Below are 22,204 nucleotides of genomic sequence, written 5' to 3'. Positions count from 1 at the left end.
GAATGTTGCAGGTTCATTGATGTTGCGTGTACCAGTAGTTTCTTCCTTTTCATTGTTAAATTGTATTCCATGGTATGAATATATCGTAATGTGTTTATTTATTCTCCTGTTGATGGACATTTAGTTTGTTTCCATTTTTTGGACCATTAGGAATAAGGCTATTAGAACATTTTTTATGATCTCACTGATATGAGGAATTCTTAATCTCAGGAAACAAACTGAGGGTTGCTGGAGTGGTGGGGGGTGGGAGGGATGGGGTGCTGGGTGATGGACACTGGGGAAGGTATGTGCTATGGTGAGCACTGTGAATTGTGCAAGACTGTTGAATCACAGACCTGTACTTCTGAAACAAATAATACATTATATGTTAAAAAAAATAGTAGGAAGAGAGAAATGAAGGGGAGGAAATCAAAGGGGGAGACGAACCATGAGAGATGATGGACTCTGAGAAACAAACTGAGGGTTCCAGAGGGGAGGGGGTGGGGGGATGGGTTAGCCTGGTGATGGGTATTAAAGAGGGCACGTTCTGCATGGAGCACTGGGTGTTATGCACAAACAATGAATCATGGAACACTACATCAAAAACTAATGATGTAATGTATGGTGATTAACATAACATAATAAAATTAAAAAACATTTTTTAAAAACAGCTTTATTTAGGGGCACCTGGCTGGCTCAGTTGATAGAGCATGTGACTCTTGAACTTGGGGTCATGAGTTTGAGCCCCATGTTGGGGTAAAGATTACTTAAACAAATAAAATAAAATATTTTAAAAACCCAGGTTTATTTAGGTATAGTTTACATACTATAAAGTTATCCATTAAAGTGTATAATTCAGCTGATTTTAGTATATTCACAGAGTTGTGCAGCCATTACTATAATCTAATTTTATAATATTTTTGTGATCCCCATAAGAAACCTCATGCTTATTACCAGTTATTCCCTGTACCCCTTCGGTCCTAATCCCACTCCCCCAACTTAGGTAACCACTATATCATTTGTTTAGATTTGCCTATTCTGGACATTTACTATAAATGGAATCTTAACAAAGTGTGGTTTTTGCGATTTCTTACACTTAGAAGGATGTTTTTCATGTTGTAACATCTGTCAGTACTTCATTCCTTTTTATCACTAATAGTATTCCATTGTATTTGATTTTATTTACACATTAATTACTTGGACATTTGGGGTGTTTCCACCTTTTTTTTTTTTTTTAAGTAGGCTCCATGCCCATCGTGGAGCCCAGTGCAGGGCTTGAACTCACAACCCTGAGATCAGGACCTGAGCTGAGATAAGAGTCAGAAGCTTAGGGGTGCCTGGGTGGCTAAGTCATTAAGTGTCTGCCTTCAGCTCAGGTCATGATCCTGGGGTCCTGGGATCAAGCCCCACATCGGGCTCCCTGCTCAGCGGGTATTCTGCTTCTCCCTCTCCCTCTGTCTTCCGCTTTGTTCCCTCTCTTGCTGTGTCTCTCTCTCTCAAACAAATAAATACAATCTTTAAAAAAAAAAAAGAAGCTTAACCGACTGAGCCACTCAGGTGCCCTGGTTGTTTCCACTTTTTAAATTATGAATAATACTGCTATACAAATTCCTGTACAAGTCCTTACATGTTTAATTTAGGTAAAAACCTAAGAATGAAATTGCTATGTCATGGGGTAGATGTATGTTTGCTAATTTTTTTTTCATTTTTAAAAATTTGAGTATAGTTGACACACAATATTACATTAGTTTCAGGTACATAACACAGTGATTTGACAAGTTATATGTTAGACGTTCACCACAGGTGTAGCTACTATCTGTCACCATACAATGCTCTTAGAGTATCATTGGCTATGTACCTTATGCTCTGTGTTTAACTGCAAGACACTACTGTTTTCCAAAGTGGATATACTATTTTAGACTTGTTAGAGGTATAGGGGTTTGTGAAATAAAGTTATTTTTGCATTTCTGGTAGGAAGGCTGACAAAAGGTTTTTTATGATGCTAGCTTTAGTTCCTTTCACTATAGTGAAGAAACAGTTTCAATAATTATTTGTATTTCTGTATGCCACTAACACTGTAATTAAAATCAAAATGCTTTTTACAGTAATATAATAATACCTAGGAATAAATTTAATAAAAATGTGTAAAGCCTATATTGGGAAAATTACAAAACTTTATTGCAAGCAAGTAGACTTAAGTGGAGGAACATACCTTAACTTATAATCATAAAGATAATCACTTTTTCTCAAATTAATCTGTAAAATCAGTGCAATCCCAACCAAAACCACAATTTAGTTTTTTCTTAATTGAAGTAAAGTTGACCTGCAAGATTGTATTAGTTTCAGGTGTATAGCATAACGATTCAACATTTATATACATTACAAAATACTACAGTAAGTATAGTTACCATCTGTCACCATACAGAGTTATTACAAATATTATTGAGAATGTTCCCTAAACTGTACTTTAAATCCCCATGACTTATTTATTTTATAACTGGAAGCTTGTACATCTTAATCTCCTTAATGTTTTACCCACCCGCCCCTTACAACCACCAATTTGTTCTCTGTATTTGAGTCTGTTTGTTTCATTTTGACAATTTAGTTTTTAAGCTAAAAACTAAAGCACTTCTAAAATATGAATACGGAAGTGCAAAGGACCAAAAATAACCAAAACATTCTTGAAGAAAGGATAGGAGAATTTGCCCAATCAAATATCAAGATTTTTTATAAAATTAATAATACAGTAAGGTATAGGCATAATGATAGATAAATAGACTATTAGAACAGAATAGCACAGAAATAGGCCAACCACCCAACCATGAGTGTAACCTTGATCTGTAACAGAGTGATATGGAATACTACTGGGTAAAGGATGGACTTTTTTTAAATACATGGTTTTGGGCAATTGAGTATTTTATGGAAAAAAGATTATTACTTCATGTCATACATAAAAATTTGCTCACAGTGGATCAAAGACCTAAAAGTCAAAGGCTATGTTACAAAACTTGTAGGTGCTAATACGGGAATATTTTTTTATAACTTCAGGGTAGGAAAGACAAAACCCACTAGCTTTAAATTTATACATTAAGGACTTCTTTCCATCAATATATATTAGAAAAGTGAAAGGATTATCTTCAGAGTAGGAAAAGATTTTTTTCTAAAATAGTACTCATTGAAGAATCGAAAAAGCAAGTACTCACAAAAGAGGATATTTATATGGCTTAAAAACATATAAAAAGATGTTCAACCTCATTAGTAATCATCGAAATGCAAATTAAAACCACAAAGAGAATATTACTTAACTTCCAGTTTAGCAAAAATCCAAGCATCTGATGATTTGTGTGTGTGTGTGTAATTAAGGATTTTATTTTTAAGTAATCTCTACACCCAATTGGAGCTTGAATTTACAACCCCGAGATCAAGAGTTACATGCTCTACCACTGAGCCAGCCAGGTGCCCCCAAAGCATCTGATGATCTGAATTGTTGGTGAGAATATGGAATAATGGTATACTGCTTATGAAGAGGTAACTTGTTACAGTTTTGTTCAACATAGTACTGGAAGCCCTAGCCAGGGCAGTTAGGCAAGAAAAAGAAATAAAAGGCATCCAAATCGGAAAGGAAGTAGTAAAACTGTCACTGTTTGTAGATGACATGATATTGTGTATAGAAAAGGTCCAATAAAGACTCCACCAAGAAACTATTAGAAGTAATAAATTAATTCGTTAAAGTTGCAGAATATGAAATGAATATACAAAAATCTGTTGCATTTCTATACAATAATAATAACAACCTATCAGAGAAATTAAGGGAACAATCCCATTTACAGTTGCATCAAAAAGAATAAAATACCTAGGAATAAATTTAACCAAGGAGTTGAAAGACTTGTAGACTAAAAGCTATAAGACAATGATGAAAGAAATTGAGGAAGACACAAATAAATGGAAAGATACCCCATGCTCATGGATTGGAAGAATTAATATTGTTAAAATGTCCATGCTACCCAAAGCAATCTACAGATTCAACTCAATCCCTATCAAGATTCCAGTGGGATTTTTCACAGAAATAGAACAGAAAATCCTAAAATTTGTATGGAACCACAAAAGACCCTGAATAACCAAAGCAATGTAGAGAAAGAAGAACAAAACTGGAGATACCCTGCTCCCTGATTTCAAGCTGTACTACAAAGCTGTAGTAATCAAAACAGTATGGTATTGGTGTAAAAACAGACAGTCCAATGGAACAAAATAGAGAAGCTCAAATAAATCCACACATATGTGGTCAATGAATTTATGACAAAGGAAGCAAGAATATACAATTGGGAATGGACGGTCTCTTCAATAAATGGTATTGGGAAAACTGGACCACTATCTTATACAATACACAAAAATTAAAATTGATTAAAGACTTGAATATAAGACCTAAAACTCCTAGAAAAGTTAGCAAAAAAAAAAAAAAAAGAAACCTTGCCATGTGTGATAACATGATGAACATAGTGGATGTTATGCTAAGTAAAATAAGTCAGGCAGAGAAAGACAAATACCATAAGATTTAACTTCTATGTGGAACCTAAAAATATGAGCAAACAAAACTCATAGATTCATAAACAGAGAACAAACTAGTGGTTGCCAGAGGGGAGGGTGGTAGAGGAATGAACAAAATTGAAGGGGATTAAGAAGTACAAACTTTAAGTTACAAATAAGTTATAGAGATGAAAAGTACAGCATAGGGGATATAGTAAATAATATAACATTGAAATTGTGGTGAGCATTGCAAAATGTATAGAATTGTTGAATCACTGTGTTGTACACTTGAATGTAGCATTGTATGTCAGCTACAATTAAAAAAGAAAGCTCCTATAAGAAAACATAAGTGGTAAGCTTTACATTGCCATTGGCAATGATTTTTTTGGATTTGACCCCAAAAGCAGAGGCAACAAAAGCCAAAATAAACAAGTGGGACTCCATCAAACTAAAAAGCTTCTGCCCTCCAAAGGAAACCATCATCAAAATGAAAAGGTAAAACCTATTGAATGGAAAAAAAATATTTGCAAATCGTATACCTAATAAGGAGATAATGTTCAAAAATTATAAAGAAGTTGTACAACTCAATAGCAAAAAAACAATTCACTAAAAAATGGGCAGAGGATATCGGTAGACATTTTTCCAAAGGAGACATACAGATGGCCAGCGGGTACATGAAAAGATGTTCAACATGACTAATCACCAGGAAAATGCAAATCAAAACCACAATGAGACATCACCTCACACCTGTTAGAAGAGCTATTATCAAAAGGACAAGAGATAACAAATGTTGGTGAGGGTGTGGAGAAAAGGGAACCCTCATGCGTCATTGGTAGGAATGTCGATTGGTGCAGCCACTATGGAAAACAGTATGGAGGTTCCTCAAAAAATTAAAAATAGAACTACCATCTGATCCAGCAATTCCACTTCTGGTTATTTATCTGAAGAAGACAAAACACTAATTTGAGAAGATATATGCACCCACATGTTCAGTCGAGCATTATTTATAAGAGCCAAGATATAGAAGCAAACTAAGTTCTACCAATAGATGAATGGATAAAATGGTTAGAGAAATTGTGGTATATGTATATACAATGGAATAATCAGCCATAAAAAAGAATGAAATCTTACCATTTATGAGAACATGAATGGACTTTGGCATTACGCTAAGTGAGATAAGTCAAAGACAAAATGTATGATCTCACATATATGTGGAATCTTAAAAAAAAAAAAAAAAACAAGCCTAAAACCAAGCTCATAGTTACAGAGAACAGATTGCAGTTGAGGGAGTGGGCAAAATGGATGGAGGGAATCAAAAGGTATAAAGTTCCAGTTGCAGAATAAGTCATGGGGATGTAATACAGCATGTTTACTACAGTTAATACTGTATTGCATATTTGAAATGTTAAATGTTCACATCACTGAAAAAAAATTCTATAACTGTGTATGGTGATGGATGTTAATTAGACTAACTGTGGTGATTATTTTACAGTATATATGATGAATTGTTATGTTGTACACCTGAAACTAATATAATGCTCTGTCAATTACGCTGCAATAAAAAATAATAAAAAATAAAAAAAAATTTAAATATTAGTTTTCCAAACCATGTAAAGTTGAAGATGCCATAACCCATAACCCATTATTTTTACTCCTGAATACATGCTCTGTAGTAATATGTGCTTATGTGGACCACTATACATATATGAGACTTAAAAGCATCATTGTTCATTAAGATCAAAACGTGTAAAGAATCTAAATGCCCATCAACCATGAAATGAATAACAAACTATGGCAAATCTCGTCAATGGAATACTCATTAGCATTGAAAGTGAATGAATTACTGCTATCAGGAACAACATGATTCCATATAAAGTTCAAAAACAAGCAAAATTAAACTCATTTAGGGATGCATGCATAGGTTGACAGACAATAAAATCAAAGAGATTATCACAGAAAGTTCAAATAGTCACACCTCTAATGAAGAAAAGAGAAGCATGGAATCTTTTGGGGGTGCTAGCAGAGTTTTATTACCTTGATAGTAACTTATAAGCATGTCACTTTATTCTCCAAACTGTATATATGCTTCATACGTTCTTAACATGGATGGATCTAAGGGTATTATGTTAAGTGAAATAAGTCAGACTGAGAAAGATACCATATGATTTCACTCATAAGTGCAACTTAATAAAACAAATGAATAAAGAAACAAACAAAAAGCAAAATCAGACCTGCAAATACAGAGAACAAACTGATGGTTGCCAGAGGAAAGTGGGTGGAGGAATGGGCAAAATGGGTGAAGGGCAGTGGGAGATATAGGCTTCTAGTATGGAATGAATAAGTCACAGGAATAAAAGGCACAGCATAGGGAATATAGTCAGTGATACTGTAATAGTGATGTATGGTGACACATTGTAGCTACACTTGTGAGCACAGCGTAACATATAGAGAAGTTGAATCGCTGTATTGTATACCTGACTCTATAGTTGTGTGTCAACTATACTAACTTAAAGATTCAAAAAAAATAAAATAAAATAAAAGCTTAAAATTGGATTTTTTTTATGCAAGTACAAAAGAGAAGTTATTTCTTAAAAGGATACTATTTATAGTAGCAAAAAGATTCGAAGAAAAATAAAAGCTTAAAATTGGATTTTTTTTTATGCAAGTGCAAAAGAGAAGTTATTTCTTAAAAGGATACTATTTATAGTAGCAACAAAAAATTATAAGGTACCTAAAGATCTAACAAAAGTTATACAGAAACTTAATGGAGCAAATTATAAAATTTTATTGAAAGACAAAGATGACCTACATAGACATGTTGTTTGAGTGGATAAGAAGCTTTATTATAATGGAAGTAACACTTTTTCCCAAATTGTTTTTGCATTTCCAGTGAAAATCCTAAAAGCTTTTTTACCCCTAAGAACTCAACAAATTACTAATATGGAAGAACAAAGGCTAAAAAATAGCAAAGAGCTCCTAAAGAAGAACCAATATTTAATGTATTACCTGTCATTCATCAAGATTCCATATATGCAGTGGTCTATTTTTTGAGCTCTCTATTCTGTTCCAGTGGTTGATTTGTTCCTGTGCTAATTCCACAGTGTGCTCATTACTTAACATCGTATCTTATATGTGGAAAAGCAAGGGACGGTTGTTAGTCATATTGGGAAAAAGTCAAATTGGATCTCGATCTTTCATCGCACATTCAGATCTATTTCACATAGATTAAATACTTCTATGTGAAAGGCAATTGTACAACCCATAGAACTAGAAAATATAGAATATATTTTTGATGCTCTAGGTAGGGAAAATCTTAAAAACATAAAATGGATGGTTGGTAAATTGTTATTCAAAATCAATAACTTATTTTTCACAAAAATATCAAAAAATGTAAAAAAGGGCACAGTTGAGAGAACATATTTTCAAAACACAACTCATTATCCAGACACAGAAAGACGTCCTATCATATGGTTAAAAAAGAGATGGCTGTTTTGTTTTCTTGCTATCTCAAAGGATAGAAATTTTAAATGTAGTTAAGAGACATCAAGTGTTTTACAAAATCAAGCGTTTTACAAAAACCATAAAAAATGTCCAACTTTGTAAATAAAATTTTTTTAAATTAAAAAACCCCCAAAACTCATCATGCAAAATGAATATTGTTTAGTGACATCTAATAAAACCAATAAAATATGGAAATAATAAACACTAAATTCATGTTAACAGTTATACAATAGGGGGCAAGGCACTGGTAATGTTCTAGTTTTTTAAGTAAAATGATGCTATCATGGGTGTTCTTTAAAAAAGAAAGTCTTAATGAGTTATAGTTTACATACCATAAAATTCACCCTTTGTTAAGTGTATAATTCAATACAGTAACTTAGAATGAATTTAAAGAACTATGCAACCATAACCATAGTCCTTTTTTGAGATTTATCCATGTTACATTATAGTGTGTGTCAATAGTTCATCTTACTTCATTGCTGAATAGCATTTCATTGTGTAAATGTTGTTTATTCAACAGTTGATGGAATTTGCTGTGAATATTTCATACATATCTTTGTATAGATACTTGTTTTCATTTCTCTTAGGTGGATACTTAAGAGTGAAATTGCTGGGTTGTATGGTCAAGCTGTTTTCCAGAGTGTATCATTTTTCATTCCCACAAATGATGTATGAGGGTTCCAGTTTCTCCACATCCCTGCCAACACTTGATATTGTCTCTTGTTTTGATTGTAGCCATACTAATGGGTATGTAGTGTATCTCATTGTTTTAATTTGCATTTCCCTAGTGACTAGTGATTTTGAACATCTTTTCATGCACTCATCAGCCAGTCTTAACGTCTTCTTTGGTGAAATGTCTATTCACATATTTTGCCCATTTTTGAAGTATGTCATCTTATTTTTGTGAGATTCCTTTACACATTCTGGATACAAGTTCTTTATCAAATATATTATTTGTAAATATTCTTTCACAGGATGTGATTTGCCTTTTTCTTTTTAACAGTTTATTTATTAGAGAGAGAGTGTTTACTCACACAAGTGGGGGGTGAGGGGCAAAGGGAGAGGGAGAAGCAGAATCACCACTGAGCAGGGAGCCCGATGTGGGGCTCAATCCTAGGACCCTGAGATCATGACCTGAGCCTAAGGCAGATGCTTAACCCACTGAGCTACCCGGTGCCCTGACTTTTTATTTTCTTAATGTTGTCGTTTGAAACACAGAAGTTTCTAATTTTGATGAAGTCTAGTTTACCATTTTTTTCTTTTATGGATTGTGTATTTGGTATTCATTTAATAGCTCTTGCCTAACCCAGGTCCACAATGATTTATCCTAGAAGTTTTTAGTTTTAGTTATTCCTTTAAAGTCTATGATCCATTTTTATATTGTGGCAAAATACCTATAACATAAAACTTGCATTCTTGACCTTTATAAGTGTAGAGTTCAGTGGTATTAACTACATCCGTATTGTTGTACAGACATCATCACCATCCATCCCCGTAAGTCTTTGTATCTTATAAATATGAAAATCTATACTTACTAAATAATAACTCCCCATTCTTCTGTCCCCATAGCCCATGGCAACCACCATTCTACTCTGTCTCTATGACTGACTACTCTAAGTACCTCATAAAGTAGAATCATATACAGTATTTGTCTTTTTGTGACTGACTTATTTCACTTAGCATAACGTCTTCCAGTTTCACCCATGTTATACATTATTGCAGAATTTCCTTTTTAGGGCTGAATAATATTCCAGTGTTACTTTTGCTTATCTATTCATCTGTTAGTGGTCACATGGGTTACTTCCATGTTTTAGCTCATGTGAATGATGCTGCTGTGAACATGGCTGTACAAATATCTGACACCCTGCATTCTTTTGGGAATACACCCAGAAGTGGAGTTGTGGATCATGTGGTAATTCTACTTTTAATTTTTTGAGGAACAGTCATACTGTTTTACACAGTGGTGTACCATTTTACATTCCTGCCAACAGCGTGCAAAGGTTCTGATTTCACATCCTTGCCAGCACTTGTTTTCTGGACAGTACCATTCTAATGGATATGAGGTGGTAACTCATTGTAGTGGTTTTTTGTTGTTGTTTTTTGTTTTTGAGAGAGAGAGCATGCACATGCAGGCCAGGGGTAGGGCAGAGGGAGGGAGAGAGAATCTTAAGTGGGCTCTGCATACTTTAAAGAAGAGCTAGTATCAATGCTTCTCAAACTCTTCCCAAAAATTGAAGAGGAGAAAACATTTCCTAACTCATTTTTTAAGGCAGCATAACCCTGATACCCAAGCTAGACAATGACACTACATGAAAACTATAGACCAGTGGCGCTTATGAATATCAATGCAAAAATCCTCAACAAAATACTAGCAAACACAATTCAACAGCTAATTGAAAAAATTACACACCATGACCAAATCAACCCACAGAAAGAAAAAAAAATTTGCAATCATACATCTGATAAGGGATTAATATTCAGAGAATATTAATATATAGAGAACACCTAAAACTCAATAACAATAACAACAAAGGGGCACCTGGGTGGCTCAGTCAGTTAAGCGTCTACATTGATACTAGCTCTTCTTTAAATGTTTTGTAGAATTCACCAGTGAAACCATCAGGTCCAGGGCTTTTCTTCATTGGGAGAGTTTTGATTACTGATTAAATCTCTTTAGTAGTTATAGGTCTATTCAGATTTTCTATTTTCGTGATTTAGTCTTGGGAAGTTTTTGTTTCTAGGTATTTGTCCGTTTCATCGAGGTTATCCAATTTATTTGGCATGTAGTTGTTCATATATAATCCTATTTCTGTAGAACCAGTAGTAATGTCCCCATTTTCATTCGTGATTTTAGTAATTTGAGTGTTTTCTTCATCCATCTAGCTAAAGATTTGTCAATTTTGTTGATCTTTTTGAAGAACCAACTTTTGGTTTCATTGATTTTCTCTATTATTTTTCTGTTCTCTGTTTTGTGTACCTGTTCTAATCTTTATCATTTCCTTCTGCTACCTTTGGGTTTAGTTTTTTGTTATTTTTTCTAGTTCTTAAGTTGTAGAGTTGAGTTGTTGATTTGAGATCTTGTTTTTTAAGGTAAGCCTTTATAGCTATTAATTTCTCCTTAGCACTGCTTTTGCTGCATTCTGTAAGTTTTGGTATGGTGTGTGTGGGTTTTCATTTATCCTTAAGTATTTTTCTAATTTCCCTTGTGATTTCTTTCTTGATCCATTCATTGCTTAAAACTGTGTTGTTTAATTTCTGCAATTTTGTAAATTTTCCACTTTATGTTATTGATTTCTAACTCTATCCCACTGTGGTCAGAGAAGATACTTTATATAATATCTTTTAAAATCTATTGAAACTTCATTTGTGGCCCTGTATGTGGGCTGTCCTGGAAAATATCCCATGTGCCCTTGAAAAGAATGTGTATATTGTTGTTTTTGAGAAGAGTGTTCTGTGTATATTTGATAGATCTAGTGTTTTTTTGTATTAAGTTGTTTATTTCCTTATCTTCTGTCTGGTTATTCTCATCATTATTGTGAGTGGGGTATTGAAGTCTCAATTATTACTATAGTGCCTATTTCTCCAATTCTGTCAGTTTTTCTTAATATAACTTTATGGCCTGTCATTCCATATGTAAATGTGTATAATTGTTACATTTTCTTGCTGTATTAAACCCTTTATAATATATAATGTCTGCCTTTGTCTTTGGTAACCTTTTTTTATTTTAAAGTCTGTTCTAATAGTATAGTCACTCCTGCTCTCTTTTGATTAATATTTGCACAGAATATCTTTTTCCGTCTCCTCACTTTCAACCTGTTTGTGTTTTTGGATCCCAAGAGAGTCTCTTGTAGAAACCGTATAGTTGGATGTATGTTTTTATTCATTCTGACAATATCTGTCTTTTGATTAGGGAGTTTAATCATATTTACATTTAAAGTAATTATGGATAATGAGGGACTTCTATCAGTGTGCCATTTGTTTTTTATATGCCCTATAGCTTTGTTATCCCTCATTTCCTGCATTACTGTCTTCTTTTGGGTGTAGTTGATTTTTTGTAGTGAAATGTTTAAATTCCTTTCTTGTTTCCTTTTGTGTATATTCTTTGGCTATTTTCTTTGTGATTACCATGGGGATTACATTTAATATCCTGAAGTTATAACACTCTGATTTGAATTTATAGCAGCATAACTTCGTTAATGTATAAAAACTCTGCTCCTTTACACTGCCATCCCTAGCCCTTTCAGTTGTGGATGTTACAAATTACATCTTTATACATTGTGTGCCCCAAAACATAAACTAAGGATTATTTTAAGTGCATTAGTCTCCTAAATTATGTAGAAAACAAGATTTGGAGTTACAAGCCAAAAGTTATATTAATGCTACCTTTTAACACTAATTTTTTTTTCTTTAAGTGTATTAATCTTTTAAATCATGTCAAAAACAAAAAATATTAAATGTCATTGTTACAGTAATACCAGCTTTTATAATTGCTCATATATTTACCTTTATGTAGATGTATATTTCTCTATATGGCTTTGAGTTTCTGTCTAATGTCCTTCTTTTTCACCTTGCCAGGACTCCCTTGGGCATTTCCTGCAGAGCAGGTCTAGTGTTTACAAACAATCTCAGTTTTTGTTTATCTGGGAATGTCTCAATTTCTCCTTCATTATTTCTAAAGATTATGTTTATTTGAGAGAGAGAGTGCACAAACAGGGGGAGGGGCAGAGGGAGAGGAGAGAATTTCAAGCAGACTCCCCACTGACTGTGGAGCCTGATGCGGGGCTTGATCCCAGGGTCCCGAGATCATGACCTGAGCTGAAGTCAGACGCTTAACTGACCAAGCCACCAAGGTGCCCCTCCTTCATTTTTGAAGGACAGTTTTGCCACATATAAGATAATTGGTTGAAAATTTTTTTCTTTTAGCATTTGAATATACTGGCCCATGTCTTCTGGGCTCCAAAGTTGCTGAAGAGAAATATGCTAATGGTCTTAGTAAATATCTCTTATATGTGGTAATTCGCTTCTTCTCACTGCTTTTAGGATTTTCTTTGTCTTTTGAAAGTTTTTTTTTTTTTTTTAAGAGTTATTTATTAGAGAGAGAGAGAGCTGGGAAGGGGCAGAGGGAGAGAATCTCAAACAGATTCCCTGCTGAGCACAGAGCCCAATGCCGGGCTAAATCCCACAGCCCATGAGATCATGACCTGAGCCGAAACCAAAAATCTGACACTCAACTGACTGAGCCACCCAGGCGCCCCTTGAAGGTTTGTTTATAATGGGTCTTTGTGTGGTTTTCTTGGAGTTCCTCTTTAAAGATTTTTTTTTTTTAATTTGACAGAGAGAGAGACCGCAAGAGAGGGAACACAAGCGGGGGAGTGGGGAGAGGGAGAAGCAGGCTTCCTGCTGAGCAGGGTGCCCCATGTGGGTCCTGGGGTCATGACCCGAGCCGAAGGCAGACACTTAACGACTGAGCCACCCAGGCGCCCCTCTCTGAGTTCATCTTAATGTTGAAGCTTCTTTGAGCTTCTTAGATGTTTATATTCGTGTTTCATCAAATTTGGGAAGTTTGCAGCTACTATTTTTTAATTTTTTTCTATTTCATTTTATTATTTTTATTTAAATTCAAGTTAGTTAACATATAATGTAGTATTGGCTTCAGGAGCAATATTTAATTATTCATCACTTACATATAACACCCGGTGCTCATCACAAGTGCCCTCCTTAATGCCCATTGCCCATTTAGCCCATCCCTCCACCCACCTCACCTCCAGCAACCCTCAGTTTGTTCTCTATAGTTAAAAGTCTTCTTTTTCCTAAGATTTTATTTATGTATTTGAGAGAGAGAACATGAGCAGGGGGAGGGGCAGAAGGAGAAGCAGGCTCCCCACTGAGCAGGGAGCCCGATGTGGGTCTTAATCCCTGGACCCTGAGATCATGACTTGAGCCAAAGGCAGACACTTAACCCAACTGAGCCACCCAGGTGCCCCAGTTGAGTCTTTTATGATTTGCCTCCCTCTCTGTTTTTATCTTTTTTTTAAAAAAAAGATTTTATTTGTTTATTGACAGAGTGTGAGCAGGGGGAGGGGCAAGGGAGAGGGAGAGAGAAAACCTCAAGCAGACTCCACACTGAGTGTAGAGCTTGATGTGGGGTGGGGCTCAATCCCATGATTCTGAGATTATGACCTGAGCCAAAACCAAAAGTTGGATGCTTACCCACCTGAGCCACCCAGGTGCCACTCTGTTGTTATCTTATTTTATTTTCTTTCCCTTCTGTTTTCATCTGTTTTGTTTCTTAAATTCCATATATGAGTGAAATCATATGGTACTTGTCTTTCTCTGACTGATTTTGCTTAGCATAATATACTCTGGTTCTATCCATGTTTTTGCAAATGGCAAGATTTCATTCTTTTTGATGGCTCAGTAATATCCCATTATATATATACCACATCTTCTGTATTGATTTATCAGTTGATGGACAATTGGGGTCTTTCCATAATTTGGCTGTTGTTTATAGTGCTGCTATTAATATTGGGGTGCATGTGCCCCTTTGAATCAGCATTTTTGTATTCTTTAGATAAATACCTTGTAGTGCAATTGCTGGGTTGCAGGGTAGTTCTATTTTTAACTTTTTGAGGAACCTCCATACTGTTTTCCACAGTGGCTGTACCAGTTTGCATTCCCACCAATAGTCTAAGACTGTTCCTCTTTCTCCATATCCTCATCAACATCTGTTGTTTCCTGAGTTGTTAATTTTAGCTATTCTAACAGGTGTGAGGTGGTATCTCACATGGTTTTGATTTATATTTCCCTGATGTTGAGTGATGCTGAGCATTTTTGCATGTGTCTGTTAGCCACTTGTATGTCTTCTTTGGCAAAATGTCTGTTCATGCTTTCTGCCCCTTTTTTTAACTGGATTATTTATTTTCTGAGTGTTGAGTTTGATGAGTTCTTTATGGATTCTAGGTACCAGCCCTTTATATGATATGTCAATCGCAAATAGCTTCTCCCATTCTTTCGGTTGCCTTTTAGTTTTGTTGATTGTTTCCTTCATTGTATGGAAGCTTTCTATCTTAATGAAGTCCCAATATTTCATTTTTGCTTTTGTTTCCCTTGCCACTGAATATGTGTCTAATAAGAAACTACTGTGGCCGAGGTCAAAGAGGTTGCTGCCTGTGTTCTCCTCTATGACTGTTTCCTGTAAATTTAGGTCTTTCATCCATTTTGAATTTATTTTTGTGTATGGTGTAAGAAAGTCCAGCCACTATTTCTTTTTTTGTTTTGTTTTTTAATTTTTTATTGTTATGTTAATCACCATACATTACATCATTAGTTTTTGATGTAGTGTTCCATGATTCATTGTTTGTGCATAACACCCAGTGCTCCATGCAGAATGTGCCCTCTTTAATACCCATCACCAGGCTAACCCATCCTCCCACCCCCCTCCCCTCTAGAACCCTCAGTTTGTTTTTCAGAGTCCATCGTTTCTCATGGTTCATCTCCCCCTCCAACTTACTCCCCTTCATTCTTCCCCTCCTGCTATAAAAAGATAGCAATCTTTTTCTTTTTCTTTTTTCTTAACATATGTTGCATTATTTGTTTCAAAAGTACAGATCTGTGATCCAACAGTCTTGCACAATTCACAGCGCTCACCATAGCACATACGCTCCCCAATGTCTATCACCCCGCCACCCCATCCCTCCCAATTCCCACCACTCCAGCAACCCTCAGTTTGTTTCCTGAGATTAAGAATTCCTCATATCAGTGAGGTCACTCAGCATAACACCCTCCAGTTCCATCCACGTCATTGCAAATGGCAAGATCTCATTCCTTTTGATGGCTGCATAATATTCCATTGTGTATATATACCACATCTTCTTTATCCATTCATCTGTCGATGGACATCTTGGCTCTTTCCACACTTTGGCTATTGTGGACATTGCTGCTATAAACATTGGGGTGCACGTACCCCTTCGGATCCCTACATTTGTATCTTTTCAGCCACTATTTCTTAAAATATTCTCTATGTTCTTTTCTCTTGTCTCCTTCTGAGACCCACAGACTATGCATATTGGTCTGCTTGAGGGTATCCTACAGATCCTTTAGGCTCTGTTTGCTTTTCTTCATTTATTTTTCTATTTTCTGCCCACATAATTCCATTGTCTTGTCTTTAAGTTCTCTGATTCTTTCTCCTGCTTGTTCAACTCTGTCTCTAATCTGTCATTTTAGCTGTTGTACTTTTCAGCTCCAGGATTTTTTGTTGTTGTTATCTTTTTAGATTTTCTGTCTCTTGATATTTCCATTTTGTTCACACATTGTTTTCTTGATTTTCTCCACAACTTCCTTTAGTTCTTTGAGCATCTTTATGACAGTTGTTTTAAAGTCTTTGTCTCACATAACTGCTGTAAGTCTTTTTCAGGGACAGTTTATATTGATTTATTTTTTGCCTCTCAATGGCCCATACTTCCTGTTTCTTTGAATACATTGTGATTTTTTTGTCAAATGCTAGATATTTGAATCTAATAATGTAACTCTGGGGATCAAAGTCTTCTCCTTCCTTGGGGAGTGGTATCTTTTATTATTTTTGTTTTTTTTTATTGTTGTTGGCTGTCTCTGTTCCAAGTATGAACATGAGGTGTAAACTTAATTTCTTAGGTCTTTTCTGAGCCTTTTTCCTTGGGCATGCACAGTCACTGTCTGATTTTCCCCTTATAGGCATTTGTTTTTGAATGTCCGTTTTTTAATGTCTGGCTCCTGAAAGTGAAAAAGTAAAAAATGAAGGGAGTAAAAAAAAAAAGTAAAAAATGAAGGTGCTAGCCCTTTAAATCCAGTGGAAGTCACTTCAGCTGGAGGGAGAGGGGCTTACAACAATTTGAGGAGTACAACTACAATGGTTGCCTGCCTCTTTGTCTCTTTGTTTGCACTTCTGTGACCAGAGGGCAATCAGTAACCAGAGCAGATTCCCATTATTTGGAGGACGGGGTCCTTTTTGCCCACCCTAATTCCCATAAACTGTGCAAGCTGCTCCACAAACATTCACATAGCTGCCTGCCACGTGGCTGAGGTTGGGGGATGAGTAGTTGCTACTGTGCTAAAAGCTAAAATTAACCGAAATTAACCTCAGTTTACCATCCACATCTTGCCCTGAAAGTTGCAAGCCTTCTTCAGCAGAGTCCAGAGTTATAAAACAGTTACATCAGATAGATTTTGCCAGTGTAGTTGTCTAGAGGAGGAGACAGATTCCTGGTGCTTCTTTCTCTATCTTCTCAGGATCCTCTGTTTGATTCATTTTTGAGTTAATTTTTGTGTATGGTGTGAAAAAAGGGGCCAAATTCACTTTTTGGAATGTATGTATCCAGTTGTCCCAGCACCACTTGTTTAAAGCACTCTTATTTCCTTAATGAAGTACCTTATTCCTTTGTAAAACGTAAACTGACCAGGGGAGCCTGGGTGGCTCAGTTGGTTAAGCGTCTGCCTTTGGCTCAGGTCAGGTCCCAGGGTCCTGGGATCAAACCCCATGTTGGGTTCCCCACTCAGTGGGGAGCCTGTTTCTCCCTCTCCCTCTGCCCCTCCTCCCCACCCATGCTCTCTCTTTCTCAAATAAATAAATACAATCTTTGAAAAAAAAAACTGACCATAAATGTGAAGGCTTATGTCTAAACTCTCAATTATGTCCCAGTGATCTCTAAGGCTATACTTATACAAACACCATACTGTCTCTCTCATTATATGCTTGGCACATAATAGGTGTTCAGTATTTGAGTTGTATCGAAATTGAATTGGCTCAACTTTTTAAAGAATATGTGTTCTTACATGTGCCCCTTTTTTGGGGGGGGTTGGTAGGGGGAGTTGTGGGTGATTTATTTTTGCTTCTTTTCTTCCTAGTTTCTTATCAAACTGTCTTTTGAAAAATTCAGTTCTTACTCTATAAAGAAATTTTCTGCCTCACTGAAAAATACTCAAGGGCAGAGTACTTTTGGGATAGGCATGATGGTAATGGTAGTAGCCATAGAAAAACAGAGGACACTGGCTGGAACTGCACTCTTTAGAGAAGTGAAATCTAGAGGCCAGTTAGTTGCCATCATGTTACTCCTTCCATAGAATCTTAGCACTGTTTTATGCATTGTTGTATTTATTATTTAAAGTGAAATCTTACCAGAATATATTGGACATATTTTTTGAAGCAGTAGACTTAGAGTTACATGTGTAGCCCTTAGCAATAGAATAACTCATGGGCAAGTTACTTAGTGAGGCCTTGATTACTTTGTGGCAAAATAATTCTTGCTCTATCAGCCTCTTATGATGTTGAGAGTCAAAGTGATGCTTTACGTGAGTGCTTTGCAAAATACAATGTGCTGCACAAATATTTATAGTGTCGTTTGTTTATTAAGCAGTGATACACATTTTTGTTTCTTTCAAACGCTAAGATAATATATAGGGAAAGGAATTTGAACTTTTGGGTCATTTGCTTACAAATACAATTAAAATGGATAAAGTTTGAGCGTTATAGCTCAAGAATGTTGGACATATATGAAACTAATGAGAGTGAGAGGAATATTTTCTTCAGTCTCTCTCTTTTTTTTAAAAAATTTATTTGAGAGAGAGAATGGGAGGAGTGGGAGAGGGAGAGAAAGAGAATCTCAAGCAGACTCTGTACTGAGCACAGAGCCCGACACAGGGTTCAGTCTCACAACCCTGAGATCATGACCTGAGCTGACACCAAGACTCAGACACTTAACTGACTGCACCACCCAGGCGCCCTTTCAGTCTCTGTCTTTATTACAAGAAGTTGGAGAAGAAATGCTGCTTTAATTGGAGAACATGTAAAATTTCTAATTTAATGTAATTGAATAGATTGTGATAAAATCTTGTCTCTTTATCATGGATATGTAGAATTTATGTAAAAAATATTTTTTCAAGGGCGCCTGGGTGGCTCAGTCGTTAAGCGTCTGTCTGCTTTCAGCCCAGGTCATGGTCCCAGAGTCCTGGGATCGAGCCCCGCATCGGGCTCCCTGCTCAGCGGGAAGCCTGCTTCTCCCTCCCCCACCCCCCGCTTGTGTTCCTGCTGTCGCTCTCTCTCTGTCAAATAAATAAAATCTTTAAAATATATATATATATTTTCAATGTAATGTACAAGATGGAGTAATACAGAGCTACAATAATCAAGGAAGTGTGTTATGGCATAAGGGTAGGCATATAGGTTGACAGAACAGAATTGAATCCAGAAAGAAACTCTTAAATTTATGGTCAATTGATTTTTGTAAAAGAATGCCAAGACAATTTGGTGGGGAAGGAATAATTCTCAGCAAATAATGCTGGATATCCACATGCAGAAGAATGAGTTTGGACCCATGGTTCACCCCATACACAAAAAAATTACTCAAAATGGATTATAGACCTAAATCTAGGAGCTAAAATGGTAAAGCTCTTAGAAGAAATTATAGGAGAAATCACAACTTGGAGTTAGGTAGCGGTTTCTTGCATAAATTGGACATTGTCAAAATTCAGAAATTTTGTAATACAAAGGACACTATCAAGAATGTGAAACGACAGAGTGCCTGGGTGACTCAGTTGGTTAAGCATCTGCCTTTGGCTCAGGTCGTGATCCCAGAGTCCTGGGATCAAGCCCCACATCAGGCTTCCTGCTCAACAGGGAGTCTGTTTGTCCCTTCCCCTGTCCCTCCCCCACTCATGCTCACACGTGCTTTCTCTCTCAAATAAATAGATAAAATCTTTAAAAAAAAAAAATGAAAGGACAACCCACAGAATGGGAGAAAATGTTTCTAAATCATATATTTGATAAGAGACTTATATCTAGAATATATAAAGAACTCTTACAACTCGGGCACCTGGGTGGCTCAGTTGGTTAAGCGACTGCCTTCGGCTCAGGTCATGATCCTGGAGTCCTGGGATCGAGTCCCGCATCAGGCTCCCTGCTCAGCAAGGAGTCTGCTACTCCCTCTGACCCTCTTCCCTCTTGTGCTCTCTCTCTTTCATTCTCCCTCTCTCTCTCAAATAAATAAATAAAATCTTTAGAAAAAAAAAAAACTCTTACAACTCAAAAGTAAAAAACAATCCAGTTAAAAAGTGGGCCAAGGATCTCAGCAGACATTTCTCCAAAAAGATAAAAAAATATCCAATAAGCACATGAAAAGATGCTTAGCACCATTAACCGTCAGGGAAATGCAGCTGAAAGCCATAGTGAGATACCACTTCACACTCACTTAGGTGGCTATGATGAATAAAGACAGATAATGGCAAGTGTTGGTGAGAATGTAAAGAAATTAGAACCCTCATATGCTACTGATGGGATTGTAAAATGGTGCAGCCACTTTGGAAAACTATCTTGCAATTCCTCAAAAAATTAAACATAGAGTTAACATATGTTCCAGCAGTTCTACTTATAGATATATACCCAAGATAATTGAAAACATAGCCACACAAAAACTTGTTCTTGAATGTTTATAGTAGCATTATTCATAATAGCACAAAAGTAGAAACCACCCAAATGTCCATCAACCAATGAACTGAGAAATAAAATATCATGTATCCATCAGTGAGATATTATTTGGTAATCGGAAATGAACTGATACATGCTATAATATAGGTGAACTTTGAAAGCATTGTGCTAAGTGAAAGAAGCCAGTCACAAAAGACCACATATTATATGACTTCATTTATATCAGATATCCAGAAAAGGCAGATCTATACAGACAGAATGTAGATTAGTGTTGTGCAGGGGAAACTGAGAGGGGAGGTATTAGGAAGAAATGGAGAATGGTAAAAATGCAGGGTTTGTTTTGGGGGTGATGAAACTTATTAAATTGATTGTAGTATGGTTGCACAACTCTGGATATATTAAAAACCATGGAAATGTGCATATTAAATGGGTGATTTATATGGTATATGGATAATTTTTTTTTAAATCAAGCAGTATCCAACTCAAAAAAAATGAAGAAAAGGACTTCTAAGAATGTGTCTCTGTTTATCTTCTGGAGATACAGAAGAATCACATGGTTGATTGTCTCTTAGTTACCATTTTTCTTTCATTCTCCAGCCTTCTGGTGGCTGACTAGGTTTATTAAATGCATACACTTTTGTGTTGAATGATAGTAAATCGTAATTCATTTTTGACAGGAATTGAGTTCTCAGACTTTATCACATGATGGAGGATTCTTCAATAGACTGGAAGATGATGTTCATAAAATTCTTATTAGAGAAAAAAGAAGAGAACAGCTTACAGAATATAATGGAACAGATAATTGCGCAGCTCATGAACACAACCAGGCATGTAAAATAGAAAATTCTCTTAAAATCACAGTGAAATTAAAATGCAATTTTCCTTTTTAAAAAAAACTTAAACAGTGGAATCCAATTATGATATGACACTACAGTTTTAGGATATCTTAGTCATTATCACACATAGATACTTATATTAACAAGTATGAGGTACTCCATTCATTGAATATTTATTGAGTGTGTGCTGTGTGCTAGGTACTGTTAGTCACCAGTATAGGGGAGTGGGAATACCGAGATGGGTGAGACTGTCCTTCACTTTGGTACTCAGAACAGTGGGGATAAGAGGAGGCAGACCTATCGAGTATCATTCAGCATGACAAAGGCTTGAGAGAGATGGACAATACAAATGAGGTTTTGAATAGAGAAGGTGCTAGCTCCCTCCTTGGGTGAATTGTGAAAGGTGTCTGAAGAATTGACATTTGGGATGGATGTTGAATGATGAATAAACCGTAAGCAGAGAAATGGAGGGGCCCTATGGGAAGTGCAAGAGCAGAGGCCCAGAGCTGCACAAGTCTTAGACTGAATATTCAGGAAATAGGTTTTGCATTGAGATGCACAGAGTGTGTGAGGCTGAGGTAACAGGGCTAGGGAAATAGTTTGGGTTTAGAATATGAAGGTCTTTTTAAGAGGAACTAAGAAGTTGGAATTTTAACCTGTAGACCAGGGGTTGCAAACTATTGCCCACAAGCTAAGAATGGTATTCACATTTTAAATATATTACTCAAAAAATAAAAAAGAAAGAAAAGATCTCATCATATAGAGACCTGTAAGTCTGCATTTATTTTTCTCACCACAACTGCTAGTCTTGTTTTATTTACTCCTTTCTTTTTTTTTTTTTTTTTTTGGTCTAACTTACTCTTAAACTTTCACCCATTCTTTACCTTATATTGACCTCTAACCCATCAAT

At 35.9% G+C, this 22,204-nt stretch overlaps 1 protein-coding gene across 2 annotated transcripts in view; it reads left to right on the top strand.

Moving 5' to 3' along the window:
* Nucleotides 1-22,204, top strand: part of GKAP1 (G kinase anchoring protein 1) — an 87,988-nt gene that overhangs the window by 39,489 nt on the left and 26,295 nt on the right. The window contains exon 8 of one of the 2 annotated variants that reach the window (XM_028122282.2): nt 21,136-21,285. The exons of the other annotated variant lie outside the window; for it this stretch is intronic. Coding sequence (XP_027978083.1) covers nt 21,136-21,285 — 150 coding nt within the window. The remainder of the gene's footprint in view (nt 1-21,135; nt 21,286-22,204) is intronic. 2 annotated transcript variants of the gene reach the window in all.

The sequence above is a fragment of the Eumetopias jubatus genome, unplaced genomic scaffold, assembly GCF_037043125.1.
Source record: "Eumetopias jubatus isolate StellerSeaLion01/CBP00866 unplaced genomic scaffold, mEumJub1_p1.0 scaffold_15, whole genome shotgun sequence".
Taxonomy (NCBI): domain Eukaryota; kingdom Metazoa; phylum Chordata; class Mammalia; order Carnivora; family Otariidae; genus Eumetopias; species Eumetopias jubatus.
The sequence above is the reverse complement of the archived record's forward strand: the minus strand, read 5'-3'. Positions and strand labels throughout refer to the sequence as shown.